This window comes from Syngnathus floridae, chromosome 13, assembly GCF_059516105.1.
Source record: "Syngnathus floridae isolate MCC-2025c chromosome 13, RoL_Sflo_1.0, whole genome shotgun sequence".
NCBI lineage: Eukaryota > Metazoa > Chordata > Actinopteri > Syngnathiformes > Syngnathidae > Syngnathus > Syngnathus floridae.
This window is the reverse complement of record NC_142425.1, coordinates 10,641,037-10,656,920: the sequence shown is the minus strand read 5'-3', so window position 1 is coordinate 10,656,920 and position 15,884 is coordinate 10,641,037. Positions and strand designations below refer to the sequence as shown.

General features: G+C 42.5%; 2 protein-coding genes and 2 long non-coding RNA genes across 6 annotated transcripts; 2 read left to right on the top strand and 2 right to left on the bottom strand.

The window, feature by feature from the left end:
• Positions 1-5: 5 nt before the first annotated feature.
• LOC148388671 (uncharacterized) lies at positions 6-5,603 on the bottom strand. 2 transcript variants are annotated; one of them, XM_088393342.1, is made up of 20 exons: positions 5,325-5,598; positions 4,580-4,710; positions 4,430-4,469; positions 4,121-4,357; positions 3,806-3,925; positions 3,564-3,704; positions 3,328-3,450; positions 3,120-3,242; positions 2,927-3,049; positions 2,647-2,769; positions 2,444-2,569; positions 2,240-2,368; positions 2,072-2,164; positions 1,897-1,992; positions 1,727-1,822; positions 1,545-1,640; positions 1,320-1,421; positions 1,142-1,247; positions 947-1,063; positions 6-847 (listed from the first exon to the last, which is right to left on the bottom strand). In XM_088393342.1, exons 1-20 carry the CDS (start codon positions 5,443-5,445, stop codon positions 769-771), a joined length of 2,322 nt encoding a protein of 773 aa, XP_088249468.1. In that variant the 5' UTR covers positions 5,446-5,598; the 3' UTR covers positions 6-768. The 2 variants fall into 2 exon arrangements, with proteins under 2 accessions (XP_088249468.1, XP_088249467.1); XM_088393341.1 differs by having other exon boundaries at positions 4,121-4,469; positions 5,325-5,603.
• LOC148388672 (uncharacterized) lies at positions 4,271-4,690 on the top strand. Its single transcript, XR_015861987.1, has 3 exons — positions 4,271-4,318; positions 4,436-4,518; positions 4,657-4,690. It is a non-coding gene; the product is annotated as an uncharacterized LOC148388672 (long non-coding RNA).
• A 64-nt stretch (positions 5,604-5,667) lies between the features above and the next one.
• LOC148388670 (uncharacterized) lies at positions 5,668-13,297 on the top strand. Of its 2 annotated transcripts, none has more exons than XR_015861985.1 (4): positions 5,668-5,776; positions 12,130-12,297; positions 12,781-12,887; positions 12,998-13,297. It is a non-coding gene; the product is annotated as an uncharacterized LOC148388670 (long non-coding RNA). The 2 variants fall into 2 exon arrangements; XR_015861986.1 differs by having other exon boundaries at positions 12,781-12,893.
• ghrhrl (growth hormone releasing hormone receptor, like) lies at positions 5,681-15,769 on the bottom strand. The gene is made up of 13 exons (XM_088393348.1): positions 15,584-15,769; positions 12,741-12,846; positions 12,182-12,289; positions 11,155-11,246; positions 10,610-10,713; positions 10,421-10,553; positions 10,188-10,341; positions 9,616-9,676; positions 9,280-9,349; positions 8,909-9,000; positions 7,408-7,537; positions 6,630-6,671; positions 5,681-6,421 (listed from the first exon to the last, which is right to left on the bottom strand). The coding sequence occupies exons 1-13, from the start codon at positions 15,635-15,637 to the stop codon at positions 6,320-6,322; spliced, it is 1,248 nt and encodes a 415-aa protein (XP_088249474.1). The 5' UTR covers positions 15,638-15,769; the 3' UTR covers positions 5,681-6,319.
• Positions 15,770-15,884: the final 115 nt, after the last annotated feature.

The following is a 15,884-nucleotide window of genomic DNA, read 5'->3' as shown; positions in this document are numbered from 1 at the left end:
TTTGGTTAGTCGACAGCGGAACTCTACTGCTCAATATTACGCAACCTATACTACCACCGTGTGGCTTAAACAGGTACTACACAAATAATCCAAAGAGTCCGGCTGGCTGTAGTTTGGCCACTTGTGGGGTAATTTAAAGCCAAACAGCATAACGGATCGACTCCATTGCGTAATGCACAAAATATTCCAGAGGATTCACGGCTATTTACATTACATACATATTTACCAGCTCAGTGGACTAGTGGTAGAGTGTCCTCCCTGAGACTGGAAGGTTTTGGATGGAGGCTCCCCTTTCCCCTAGGGGATGAATCAAAATCACACGGGGCTGGATTAAATGCAGAGGACAAATTTCACCTCACCCAGATGTGTGTGTGAAGATCATTGGGACTTTAACTTTAATTATGCATGCTCATATGGCTTTCATTTGACAAATGCTTGCCAGGTGTCTTGGTGTGAAGAGTTTGCCCTGTTCAGTTTGATGTATTGCATTCAGCGTAGGTTTGACCAATAAGTAGGACAACAATTTATATACGGTCATTTTAAAGCTCGCTATATCATCATTAAAATCACATAAAAAAAATATAAAAGGTATGTTGTACAGTTTAACTTCCAGAAAAACATCACGTGAAATAGAAACAAAGATAAGTGTCACTTTGGCTTAGAGCCTTAGTAGTATTAAGCCGTATTTCAACATTTTGGCAAATTGTAGTTGCTTGTTTTAGCCCTGACTGAAATGTGATTTCTAGAATGTTTATTTTAAACACTACATCATCGGCCTTTCCTCTGTGGGCATTGGATTTTGTAGCCCACCCTGTAGGCTTGCAGGTACACACGTGCCTGGTTCATCCTGTTGAAAAAAAAATATATATAATTATATAATTAATCATGCTAAGATCTAACTATTGGAATAATTGTGCTCCATATGCTAATTTACATATACATCAACCTGTATTTGGTGCAAAGCTGAATCCCAAAAGGTCCGCAACGGTCAACGTAACTTTCCCTAAACGCTTTTCTCACCGCTCGAGCCATGCTGACCACAGTAGTAACCACCGGGCATGTCCTTCAAATCAATGAGAACGTCACACATGACATTACAATAACAAAATAGTGTCCACATTATTGATTACATCATACTTACAGTCGCTCACAGCGCAGGCCCGCGGTGCCCTCAGGACATGTGCAAGTATTGAGAGGACTGCAGGTGGCGCCGTTCCGGCAGGGAGGAACGCACGGGGTAGTCACCGCTGCGTGTGAGCACACAAAAAAGTTTTAAGACGCACAATGTGCGATGCATAATGGCACAAACACGCACTGACCTGTTTCACAGAGACTTCCGGTGAATCCTTTGGCACAGCGACACCTATTGAGGCCTTCGCACACGCCGCCATTTTTACAAGTCTTCTGACACTGAACAGGCTCTGAATAAAAACAATTAAAGGGAGGGAGGTATGAAAAAGAAAAGTGTCGCAATGGCAGGGGTTCAGAAGAAACTACATAAGACATTATGAGTACAGATAAAATAAATCTCAGTTGAATTTTACCTATTTGACATCGAGCTCCTTGCCATCCGCCAACGCACGTGCACATATTCACGTTCACACATCGGCCGCCATTTTGACAGGCGGGTGTGCACAAGGCTACAAAACACAAACAAACACTGTCGATGTTGCCGAAGAGGAAAGTCATCTGCTGCAACTGACCAAGCTTGGATTGGGTTACTCACGCGAAAGGCACTGGGGGCCCGTATAGTCTGACGGACATTGGCAGGTATCAGGACCCACGCAACGACCACCATTAGCGCATAGCAGCTGACATACGGCTGAGATTTGAAAATGTAAAAAAATTAAAAAGCACATGAAGAATAATGACATCATCATTATGAAAAAAGTCTACCTGTGTGGCAGCCTTCTCCAGTCCAACCAGGAGGACATAAACATTTGTTCCAGCGCATACATGTACCTCCATGGGCACAAGGCGGGGAGCACATGGCTAAAATGCACACAAACTCCAATAATCAAAAAAACTTCCCATCCCTTGATATCTACAACATGTCAGTCGAGAAAGAAACCTGAGCAGCCAAGGCCAGGGTAGCCCGGAGGACAGTCGCAGCTGTTTGGCGCCGTACACACTCCGTAGTTCTGACATGGTGGTTCACACACAGCTGGAAAGACGGGATGCCTTGTGTCATGCCAACACAAAAACTGGACTGTACAGCGTACTGTACATTTCGACTCACGTCGACATTTGGTGAGGTCGTCGCTTTGCACTTGATAGCCTTCCTTGCAGGTGCAGTTGAAAGTGCCGGGGTGATTCTCGCACAATTGCTCGCAGCCTCCGTTTGTGAAATCTCCGCATTCGTCCACATCTCATGACAGAAAACACAGACGGTGTAATAAAAAGATTGCTTTGGCGCCCTCTTGTGGCATCTTGTGGATCTTACCATCGCAGCTCCTCAGGTCCTCGCTCAGTTTCCAGCCCGCGCGGCAGCCACATCGAACATGCCCCTCGGCCCCCGTGACACAAATGTGGTCGCAACCGCCGTTTCTCAATTCACAAGACGAAACATCTGTGCAGATGATGAAAAGAGAAAATGATCCGCTTGAAAATACGAATAGCTTTCAATTTCATTTGAAAGTAAAATACTGCTGCAGGTGAGGTTATCGGTGTCCAGCAGTAGAGGAGGTGGGCAGTAGCAGTCGTGTCCCCCCGGGGAATTGGTGCAGAAATGCGAGCAGCCTCCATTCTGAAGTTTACATTCATCGATGTCTAAGCACACAGGAAAAAAATGACAAAAAAAAGTCATTTTCAACAAACTTTTCTCTCTCCATGCAACACATTTTTGCTATCACTGAACCATAAAATGTGAGTGCTGCTCATCCGTGTTGAAATGTTTGAAAATGAGCAGGTGAGTGAGGAATCTGACCCACGCAGGTGCGGCCGTCGATGTGGAGCTGGTAGCCGGGCCTGCACGAGCATCGGAAGGATCCCGGGGTGTTGACGCACGAGTGCGCGCAGCTTCCGTTCCGGGACAAACACTCGTTCACGTCTATCAGATTTTAATTCGACAATCAATATGGGAAGTTGTTAACATTGATGGCAGGGTGAATATTTCTCACCTGTGCATCCGTGTCCATCTGGATTTAGTTGGTAGCCGGAAGAACACTGGCAGCTGTAGCCTCCTGGTTCATTCGTGCAGTTGTGGTCACAATGTCCGTTGTTCACGGCGCACTCGTCAACGTCTGCCGGCAAAATTACGTAGCATTAAGTCGACATTTCAAACTGGATTGAGTTTCTGAGGGAAACCGATATTGGCCCAGCGCTCACCGAAACAAGAATGTCCATCGCCGTTGAAACCTTGGTAGCACTGGCAGAAGTAGGAGCCGACGATGTTGCCGCAGCGAGCGTTGACGTCACAACCGTGAGCGCCGGACGCGCACTCGTTCGTATCTGAGAAGGAACCCGACGATCATATCTCACTCCAAAACAAAATGGCAGTCTTTCCCAGAATGTGTTGGTAAAACTTTAGCATGAGTCGACTCAAGTTTCTGAGTGAAACTTGCCTTCACAGTTTTGTCCATTGTGAGCCCCGTGGTATCCCACAGGGCAGGAACAGCTGAAGGAGCCGAGGGTGTTTGTGCACTCCGCATTACCCTCGCAGGCTCGCAGGCCGGTCACCGCGGCCAGGGCGCACTCGTCGACATCTGCCAAACCAGAACGGCGCGCTATTTAGCCGGGACCACCGCGGCGCGGTTAATTACTCCTCATCATGCTCTCACACACACAAACATCTCTGCGGACGGACCCTGGCACCCTTCTGCACCCTTCAGGTAACCACGGTGACATTGGCACAAGTACGAGCCCGGGGTGTTGGTGCACTTTGCGTGAGGGCCACACTGTTCCTTTTCTCCACACTCGTCAACATCTGCAGAAGGGACAGAGGAAAATCCATATATTTATCTCAGTAATTTATGTACAGTATTATATAAATTAGTTTCACAAAGTGAAATATTTTCTTTGAACATAAATGGCAAAGCTACACATGCACACAGATGATATAATAACACCCACAAGCATATATTCTTTATCCTCTGTAAAGAGCATCAGGTTGACACTTTACCTTTGCACCCTGCTGCTTCCTCAAGACTGAAGCCAAGTGGGCAGGTGCAGATGTCTCCGATCTTTACCATGTCTGATGGACAGCCACAATCGGAGCTGCCCTCAAGGATCACCTGGTTGCCGGGACACTGAGGAGCAACACTGGGCAACTGGCGGGCAGCTGAAGTGGGTACAAGGCTGGTAGTTGACAATTGACTAGGTAGGCTAGTGGATGCTTGGCTGGGAGCAGTGGAAGTGACTAATATGAAAAAAAATGCGTTAAGAGGCACATTATGACTCAAAATGAAAAGAGAGTTGTTTTTCAAATCACCCATAGTTGGTTGGCTGAGATTCCCGATGAGATTCTCAATCTGTAAGAGAAAATCGATGGATGTTTTTCTTTCCCAGGCTATAAAATTGGTATGCCGCAGGCGTCGGACGAATCAATTTCATCTCATTGCTCTGTAGTTCAGTCACTTGCCTGGTGCTTGACAAGATCTGACTGCGTGCTTTTGAAGACTTCATTTTCATCTCCCTCGGTGCTGTTCGGTGATTTAGTCGCTGAGGCGGCCAGCAGCAGGGCAGACAGGAGGATGGAGAGGTGAAGCATGGCTTGATGAAGAGGAAATCACGAATTAAATTAAATCACGAATGAAATACTCCTTTAGAATGACTTTTACTTTTTTTTTTTTTTAAGAAACAACGATAGGTTCCACAAACGAGAAATGAATGAGTGAATCCGTGAGTATGGAGAATGGTGGGAGGTAAACGCGCAAATCGCAACTACACTGCGAAACTTATCCAGAAGTAAATAAGACTTGTATTCCAGGCCCAGATTGGTATGTTCAAAAATGCGCAAAAGAATTTTGAGGAGCCACTATAGAAGATCAAATGTACTTTAAAAAGTGGGGGCTCATTCATAGTGAACATGTCCAGACGGGCGGAACAACTCCGAAATGCACCCTGTTATTAAGTTGACATGAAGCCCCTTCCTCCTCCTTCCTCGGAACAAAAAAAAAAAAAACTTGAATAAAAAACGTTTACAATATTGAGAAATATGTGGAATATTTTACCGATTAATTAATCGTTGATTAAAACATGGAAGTGTTTAGCGCGATCGAGCCTCGAGGACAATCTACAAATGGACCTAAAAACTCACTTTCAATCTTTTTGTATATAAAGTTAAATGCTTTATTGTGATTGAAAGTGCTAAGTAATGAACTTACCTGGTGAACAAGTTTCAAAGAGCATACATAGTGGTTCCGAGATGTCAAAACGTGTGGATCCGCGATAGAACTTTGCCCATTCCTCAACTTCTCCAGAGCCTCCTGTAGGGAGGGAGTACATCGTGGCCCCGCGACGGAAGGGGTGAGGGAGGGAGGAAGGGGGTGGTGGTGGTGGTTCTGGCCCGACGTCAACAAAGTTTGGGTCAGCAGGTCGAATCCATTTCCATGCTTCGAATCAAGTATACTCGAGTTTGGTGGATATAAATGAAGCCACAAGGGGGCAGCATATGTATCCTCAGTGTATGCATGTTCAGTTATTGCCGATTTGACCATTTTAGTAAAATTTGTACAGGTTAATGATTACGAAAAAACCGTTGAAATAGGACTACAGTAAAATACAAAAACAAATGTACACAACAATAACAACAACAATAACGTCACACATGTTAAAGGTAAGATGTGTTTTGTAAACTGCATTATACTGCACTGTTTTCCTTTTGTGTTTATGAAAAAGAAAAACCCCTTTCTAAAGCTTGTTCCCATAATCCAATTTACATGAAACAACATTTTGGAGCTGCCATTACTATTGTAACCTTGTGAAAAGCGAACAAAGCGGCTTTTCACAAGGCGTTAAAAAGCCCATTGTGAATTGAGCACACATGGAGATGAGTCAAAATACATCATACAAAGGACTGATGTCGGCTACACGTCTTTGTAATAAAACTACAAAGCTCACAGAATTCTTATTAATGAGACACAACTGACTACTCACACACAAATGATGTAACGCAAAATACTGTATTATAATATCTATAATGCCATGTAGCAGAGCGACTGAACAACATACATTGGGAGCAGCGGACGCTTGTTTTGTGCAGCTCACGATTAGCGAAAAGGCGCTCGTTGAAATAGATTGGGTGGGATTGAAGAAAAATTCTTCCAAAAAAGCTGATGAAGTAAACGTGTGTGTGTGTGTGTGTAATGCCTTGGCACGTCTATAAGGGTGTGTCCATCATGCTGCCCTTTGCCGCGGGGGACACCACACCACAGTTCCTCTCCTGCCACCTGAGCCACTGCATGTGCACCTCTTTTTGCACCTGTAAAACACACACACAAATGCTTGTTTTTGTCAGCCATTTTAGTTTTAGTCTACAAAATCATTATTATTAATTTCAGTCACACAATTTCATGGTAAATCCATGAAATGATCAAAATTCTACACCGTGCTCACCCTAGTTTAGATGGTAGAGGTAAAAAAAAAAAAGTAAATGAATGTGATTTGATTAGCGCGTGGTGTGCACTCACCTCTTGATTGAGGAAGCAGTAGAGGATTGCGACAAGGAGCCCCTGAAAAACAAGCACGTTTTCATTTATTAAACCTGAACGAGGACAAATAGACAATCAACTCTGAAAGTGCATGTAAACAAAAAATTAAAACAAAAATTTTCTTAATGTGCTCTTAATATCATCACGTTCGACAGTCACATTTGAAAAATCAGTGCTGATTGGCAGCTCTAAATATGGATGATAACGTTAATGTCCATAACAGCGAGTGTACAAATGTAATTAACAAAATAAAGTATATCTTTCAGATTAGATCGAAACGAGCCATGAAAATGTATTTGACAATTTACCCAGCAGAGAACACCTTTTGGATCTGATGATGCGCATTAGCCTCGAGTTGCACTTCCTCACCTAATTGCCAGACAGGAAGGTGCAAAGAACTTAATTATCTTACGAGTCGCAATCGAGCATCCTATGCTTCCGGAAAAAAAAAAAAAAAACACTCCGCGTTTAGCTTCGAGAGCAGTCTCTGGCCTCACTAACTCATAAAGTCATACATTATTCATTTTTCATCCTCTGGGGTGATTAATCTTTTGAAAGAGTAAGTGATTGAATTTGAATCTGCTAATGAAGGTTGCACTTAGAATGCATTCACTAACCAGATGTATCAGGATGGTTTATTTTCTGTATTTTTTTTTCTAAACCAAAAACCTTCAGTGCCACCAAATGCAATTTCCCATCTTATCCACAACCCTCATACCTACTTAGAGCTTTTAAAAGCAGGAAGGGATCCAACTACCTGGAAGGATCCGATGCAGAGCTCAACCCAGAGGCGCAGGTTTACGTTAAAGTAGTCAGGCAGGAAATTGAAAAAGATGTAGTGGGTGCCAAACAAGGGGATGAGCAGCAGGGTGGACTTGGTCAGGCGTCTGGTGGCACAAACAAATGCAATATAGATGAGTAAAATAAAAATGATATATTTTATATTTATAAGAACCAACACAGCAATTCCGCTAACTTAATGCTAACACAAAAAAATACAAAATGAGCTAACGTGCAGCATCAACACATGGACGGACAAAATACTATAAAATTAAAATTCTGCATGTTTTATAAATAAGATATCACACCATTTACACTAACCATGATCTTGCCATGACGACCATAAACTTGCAATTTTTTTTTTTTTACTGTTATTTGGTACAGCGTGTACAAGACCGACCTTGGACAATGAGTCCACATGTTGGTTCACTTAGTGAAAAAGATACTGTTGTTAGCTGATGACGTGTAGCATCTTACGCTGGTAAATTTCCATTACAGGAACACTCTCTGCCAAAGATTTCAGGTACCATTCTGTCTATGTTCATGACGGTAATAGAACAAGAGTGCTGAGAAAAAAGTAGTAGTGTGTTGTCAATTTAGCCGCCTCCAGGCAACTCATCTCGGCATCGGGGGATGTTTTTTTTCCCCTCTCTCTCTCTTCCATCACGTACACGGTGCGCCCAAACACTTTCCTCTGATCTGCCAGCTCATTTCAATGAGTTTCCTCGTAAGCCTTTCATGAAGCAGAGAGCGAGGCAGAGCAGTAGCTAAATGAATTCATCACGGGCCCGAGCTGCGATGCATCAACCATTTTGCACGCAATTTGCATGGTTTCAATTGAAATGAAAATGTTGACAGGTATGTTTTATGAATGGCTAGATTGTAGAGGTGCCAAATTGTGATGCACCCATGCAGCTTGACGGTTCAAAATATATTTTTCCCTTGGAAGCAACATGCATCCCCCCCCCCCATTGAAATGAATGAAAATGCCATTCATGTGTTCCAAGCGTTGTGCTACTTCTTGGTTGTGTTTTGCTATTGGGGAAACCAACACTGTGGCCCATGGGCGGAGCTAGAATGGGGTGTGCGGGGGCAGTGCCCCCTCACTGAAAGATGCTTGGACACCCAAAATGGATGGCAAGATAATTGCCTTTTGTGTTTTTTATAGAAATTGTTTGCAATATTTTTGTAAGTCCCGAGTAGGGAATAAAATAGGAAACTTTATTATTATTATTATTATTTATCCTATTTATTATGAAATATTTATTATCAAGAAATTTTGGAGTTTGTAAAAAAATGTTTTAGCTTGGTTTGAGGACCCCCTTAAATATCCTTGCCCCCAAAAAAATCCTAGCTCCACTCTGCAATAATTATGACACATTGCATAAGTTGGAATTGATTTTTATCGGGTACAGCTCCATCTATAGTGATCACTCAAGCAGAACGTCAAGGAGTAATAACAGCGGCAAAGGAATTACCTGTACTGTGATGAGTTATTGAACTGGATTAGGCGCGGACTCAGCTTCTGGATCAGAATTCTAACGATGTTGACAAAGAGAATGAAGTTGACCTGAAAGAAGAAGGAGAATGAGTGGAGAGAGAGGGAGGTGATGAAGGTTGGCTGCCTATTATTGCACACGGCGGCAACAATACGTGCAGCAGAGCGTATAACGGGATGGGATGGACGCATCTGGCACGTCGTTCTGGCACGCACAAATGGTGCATCATTGAAATTTACGTGTGATGCTTTATCAGCGGAGGAAGGCGTAAACAAAAAACGTAAACAAGTCATCTGCATGACAATCGGGGCGGAACGAGCAGGTGCCAATGAACAATGAGCAGCATTTACCACAATGGACACCACAATGGGGCCCTTGATGATCCACCAATAGTGCGAGTCTTCATTGATGTCCCAGCATCTGAACGGAAGGACAGGGGAGAGACATTTAGAGACGTAACCTTTAGACCAGGGGTGTCAAAATCGTTTTTGTCACTTCAGTTCTTTAGCACACCCAAATCTAATTTTCAATCCAATCTGTGGTTGGAGAAAATATTTCACCCGCATTTTTTTTTTTTTCTAAGCGTGTAGAGCAGTAATCCAATTTCAGATGATGACGCATTTATTTGAAAGGTCAATTGATTTCTTCATGATTAGATTGTAAGGAATACGTTTGAAGATACGAACTCTGTGTCTTCAAAATACACCCTGGACCCGATCCACAGCACGATGAAGAACACGGGAACCCCTGTGAAGTTAGAAAAATAAATAAATAAAACAGTTTGAAACACATCAAATTAGATTTTTTTTTTTTTACATCCCTATTGATCCCTTGTGTCGGGAAGAAGATAACAATCAATGAAATGATGTCAATGTCTCTTGCCTCGTCAATGTTCACTGTACTGAGAGAAGAAAACTCACTTTTGTCCCAATGAAACAGCTCATTTTAAAATCAATATGAGATTTTCATCATCTTTGATGCCCTTTAAATTCACCTTCATGTCTTATCTTGGGTTAATCCTGGGAAATGCTCCCTTTTCCTCCCGTCTGGCTGCCATCGAAAGTAATCTCCTCCCCTGATCACGTTGCGGTAAAATGAAATCTCAACATTTCCATGCAATTTATCTCCGCGGGGCCTCGCTCAAAGTAATCTTATTCCTAAACTGGACACTAGTGCCTGTCTTAAAGGCGCCATCCATTTTTTTTCTTCTTCACAATTTAAAATAGTAATATGCATGAACTAAATTTGAGCGTCTCACCCCATCCCAGCAGGCTGAATCCCCACAGACACCGTCGTCTGTGGTAAAACGAGGAGAGCAGTAGGGAAGTGAGGTAGAGCGCCTCCACCAGCAGCCAGAAGAAATTGGCCATGACGCAATAGTGACAAAAGACCACCGCGGCCTTACAGGCGAACTGGGAAGACGACAAAAAGCGTGAGGCTTTAGTTAATACCACGAGCGGGCGTTAATGAGCCAGAGAACTTTTCTCTTACGGTGGAGAGGGTGCAGTGGTTGGTGTCGTCGCTGGAGAACAGAGTGGCGTCCTTGACGAACACCGCCGTGGCTTTCAGGATGAAGGTGAGGAAGAGTTGGATGTGGATGAAGTTTCTAGCGCAGCGGAGCCTCCTGGTGAAAAGAAAATTTGATTTGTATCAGGTGTATGAGGAGAAATGTCTCCCTACCTGAAGAAGAGCAGGATGACCACGGCGGCAGTCAACACCAGCAGCGAGATACTGTAGCCGATGGTGTAGATCAATTTCACGGTGGCAAAGTAGCTCTGCTCTGTCTGGAGGAAAGAAGATTACACAACATGGCTGCGGGAGGACTCCGAAAAGCCTTTTGTCACATTTTAAATGGTGTCGAGAGGCAATGTGATAAATTGACTCAAGTGAAAAAGCTGCTTTATTCATGTAATCACTCAGGCGGGTTTTTATTGCCGTCGTGAAACGCAATGTGTGGCACTTAAAGTAGTACGCTGATAATTATCTCACACTTATTTTCTTCTTAATGGTGATACAGCGTTCTCTTTTTGTGAAACAAGATAATCGCCGCTATTATCGGACGGATGATAAGCCATCCACTTAAATATTTGCATAGTAGCTCATTAATGTCTTTGATGCTCTTTAGAGTTTTACACAACCCGGAATAAAAATGCCACAGTATGTATATTCCACGAATGGAAACAGCTGGATAGTTTTTTTTGTGTGAGATTGACGATGAGTCTCACCTCTGGTATGTCATCGTCCACCCTGCAGGCAACGTGGTACGGCGGGAACGGCTTGGACCAACCTCCATCGGTGCAATTTCGGCTCACTTGTCCTTATGTAAAGGAGAAGATTAATTCGATTAGTTCTCACTCTGGGATATGCATAATCACCCCAAAAAAAAAAAAGAAAAGAAGCGGCTTCATGGAGTGTCTACTGATTAACTGCTTTGATCCTGATGAAATTGGAACATGTCATTAAATACAGCAAAGATAATTTGTGGGCGTGGAATGGCGTCATAGAATGTGTCTTACTCCCCAAATAGTAAAGATGTCAGAAAAAAAAAAATGTTTTGCTCTTGGGGCCATTTCAATCATTGATAGTAAAGTTATGTCGAGTGACGGACAAGCGACCCCCCAGAGTGCACCCCAAGATTGGCTTCCATTCTTTTAAAACCCAACAGTGGCCAAGTTTTGATATCTGCAAAACAGATATTTGTTTTATTTCTGAATCCATTCTGAATGTTCCTTCCGCATTCAAGCTGAGTACATTAACTGTAAATTTTTCTAAACATCAGCCATCATTTTGGTGAAAAATCTATACCTGGTGGATTTAATTGCTCTCCATTTTGGCAAATTGGATAAATACGTCGAATATTTTGCCGTTATTTATGCTAATGACTGAGCCCGGGCTTTGTGATGACAGCACTAATAAGCAAATGGGATGCAAATTGGTGTCATGAACATAATTAGCGGCATCCCCGCTGAGCATCAGTCAACGATCAAAAGATATAAACGTTCTACACTCATTGTTCAGTCATCGAGAGTTGTTTTTTTAATGTCACGGACTTTTCTCAAAGCTCGCGCACCCTCCCATTGCGGGTAATTAGCAAAGACCCCGCCAGCATCCGATCCACAGGAGTCATTGCCTCTTTATAAAGAACAGGCCACATGAATAAATGAATCGACAAACATTCCTAACAAGTGTTGTTGTTCTAGAGGCACTCACACCACTACAGTATCGAAAATGATATTGCGACGCAAAAGTCACCTGTGCCGTTTCGGAAGAGGGAAAACACAGCAGGACATGCGCTGTAAACAGTTTCCCCGACTCCAGCGTGAGGCCAACACACCACTGCGTCCCAGAATGCTCGACACCCTGGGGAGGTAGGGAGAACAAATAAATAGCATGAAATTCGAAAAAATGTCTAAAATTGCCCACAAAATAATCGATGTTTACATTTTTAAAGCTATTACTTTGTGGAACCTTTAAACTGGCCATTAAAGGAGACATACGATGACTTTTAAATTGCTTGTATACAAATAGTGCATTCATTAAAGGTGAAATCAGCCAAAGTATTTTTTGTTGATTTCATAAATGGCTCCTTAATCAACCTGATCAGACAACAAAAGCACTAATTTGCCCGATTATCGAAATGTTCGTACGCCGCCTGAAGGCAACGTACTATCTTTAATTGGCTTGTTGACAGCTGAGTCTCACACTGCTGCTAATTCCATTGTGGATAATTCTGAGAAGCAATTAGGAGTAGACACTTGCTCAAACATTTCACATATCAGCCAGGGGCTTGGGATGTTGTTTGCAAACGTACCCTGTGCACTCGTGTTGCCCTGCTCGGCGATGGATCGCAGGCATCGGCGCTCGTCTTTCTCCAGCTGGAAGATGAACTCGCACTCGGGGTGGAGGCTTGTTAGCGCCTGGAGACATCACAAACAGAATCAACGGACTTTTAAATGAAGTAAGAGTAAGTTTCGAAAAGAGAAGACTTGACCGGTCTTACTTGCAGCTTGAGACTTATTTATAACGTGCACGTATGTGACCTATTCCCGTTTGCTTGATTTATCAAAGGTGTTTGTTCCTGAAGAGGGCCAAGATTGTCCCTCATCAGCTTCCAGCACTCCATCATAGTCAGAGCCACCGGAGATGATGTCTGGCACCATTCCCACCACCGCGGCGCCAAATAACCACTCACCATCATTTTTTATTTGTCTCACAGTATAACAAATAAGAAGGCGTTGAGAAGATGGATGAATAAGATATTTACCATTTGTATTGATATTTCCTCGTGGATAGATTCAATTAAAAGAAGTAATCTAATTAATTAAAGGTTCTGTATTGAATTAATCATAATTCATGAAGTATAAAGCGTCGTTCGTAATGTGTCAAATAGTTAAAACATGTTTGTGTTTAACAACAATAAAGTTACGTCCAAGTTGATTTGCTCTTCTCAATTATTCAGTTATGCTAAGCAAATGTGACGGACGTGATTGCTCGGGATGACTGGTGAGATTGTAAAAGATGTTTTTCCAGAAAACATGAAAATCAGAACTAAATTCTGTCCCTTAACACTTTGTCAAGTACCTCCAAATGACTTTTTGTTCAAAGTACAACTAAATTCTTAAGAGAATAAGCCTTTTGATTGCTTCCTCTCTTAAATATCTTAAGTGTTTTGTGTTGGTCTTCTGCCCAAAGTCAGCTGGGATAAAAATGAATCCGGGTGGATGTTTGTAAAGAAGCTCCCTTTTGCTTTAGAAGATACACAAACATACGACTTGACTCCGCATTATGCTCGAGATAAACAAAAACAACGCAATGTCTTTGAATTAGTAGTGTGGCGTGTTTTTAAAACCCAAGGGCATGTGAAAGAGCTTCTTTGTTCTATCGGGAGCACAGCCTACAGGCGGGAAAGAAAAAGTAAAGTAAAAATAGTTGGAAATTTAAAAACAGCTCCATGAATACAGATTGAGTTTGGCTTTTTGAATTAAAGAATTAAGTGTTTTGTGACGTGCACACCTTTGTACATGCAGATAGAATAATCGCAAGCTTTAATTTAAACAATCCCTGAATGATCCCATATTTTTTTCCCTTTTCGTTTCACGTGCCGTAGCGAACTTAAGAGAGAAACAAAAGAAAATGGACAAAGGGGAAGATTAAAGCTGCGCACACATTCTCCTCGGCGCTGGGCAGCAAAGAAAATTAACGAGCGAGCCGAGTGCGGCAACACTTCCGTTTCCATCTGCGAGGGGGAAAAAACGGATCCGGAAACCGAACTGCTGCGATTTAATGAGAGCCGTTAACTTGAGTTATGATGCATAATGATGGTTTTCTTCAAAGTCAGCGAAGAGATGAAAGGAAAAATATCGTGTCTTTTTTTCAGCAGGTGGACAAATATACTACAAACGTGATATGAATCCGAATGCGTTGACTTCCCCTTTCACATCCTCTGCTTTTAAATTCTTAGACAGCATAATAATTTCCCTTTTTGTCTTTTTCTCCACAAAAAAAAGTGTTTTTGTGTGTGGAACGCATTAATGGAATTTCCATTCACTTTAGGAGGAGCGGTTGATTTGAGAAGTGAACCCGTGAAGTCTCCCTATCAATCAAAATAAATGAGGAGAAGGACTGGTCATTTTTCACAGTGGCTGTTTTGTTTGTTTGAGTCTGAGTGTACTTGTGTGTTTGTTTTGATGATTATGATTCTCAACACCTCTGTGCGCTGAATGGTAATAGATTGAAGTGGAACACGGTGATGAGCGGCGTTCCCGCTCCGGCGACGTTGATCACCGCGCTGATCGATTGTCCGCGTCTATGAATTCTATTTGGTTATGAAAACACACGGAAGTGGAAACAGAGCGGTGGGGGCTGACTAATAACAGCTGCGGATTTAAGGACGGGAGCGCCGGAGAGGGTGCACACGCACGCAAGAGTAGAGTTGGAGTATGCGTCTTGTTTCTGGCGCTGCACTCCATTTGCTCCAAATAAATTGAGGGTTCTAGAAACTAAATGGCAAATCAAAGTAATTAAGGTCTGCATTGTTTATTCTCAGTAGATATGACAGGAGGCCAATTGAAAAGTATCAATACACGATAATAAGGGATGATATGGAAAAGCATTTGAATGTTCTGAACTCCTATTTCCTTAATCAGTCTAGTCTAGTGGCGAAGTAAAAATGAACAACTGCGATCATCTGGTTGCATAAGTGTGCACACCCTCATAACTGCTGATGTGGCTGTGCTCAGAATGAACTAATAAGACTCAAACTCGTATTAAAAGGGAGTCAGTGACAACCATTCAAAAAGTTTTTATAAGCTTTTTCTGACATTTTTCATCCTTTCTAACACGTATTAATTAAACCTATTGATTGAATATTCCTGACACCATAGCGCATAATATTAACCTGCATTATTTTTAATAAGGATTTTTTTTTTTTTAAATGTCCTGTCTGACAGCATTTAACTTGCATTTACTTTAAAAGCACCCGAGCTCTGTCAGGTATCTTCTGATTCTAATTGAAGCTCATTCCACAAGTCAATAAGAAGCAAAATCACACGGGTATAGAAATTAACATAATTTGGGTCACCAGTTCAGCAAATCAAAATTTCCCCCTCTTCCATCTAAAAACATTCAAGATAAATAAGTTTAGAATGTACTCACGGCAGGAGTCAAGCACAGTGTGAGGAAAGCCCCCCTGGAGTATATCTGCTGCATGTTGCCGTCCACCCGGCGTGAAGCCTGTGGTGAGTGGAGCCCACGCTGGAAGCAGCTTGGGGATGCAGAGCCTCTCTCTTTCTCTCTCTCTCATCCACCTTTCAATCTCAAAGACATGAGAAATCCAGACTTCCAGGGTGTGTTTTCAGAATAAAAGCATTTCTCATCAATTAGAAAATGAACACGCTCGCCAAATAAAATGTCTGACTTGTTTACAGCAAGCACACTCTAGTAATTCTTCATGCAA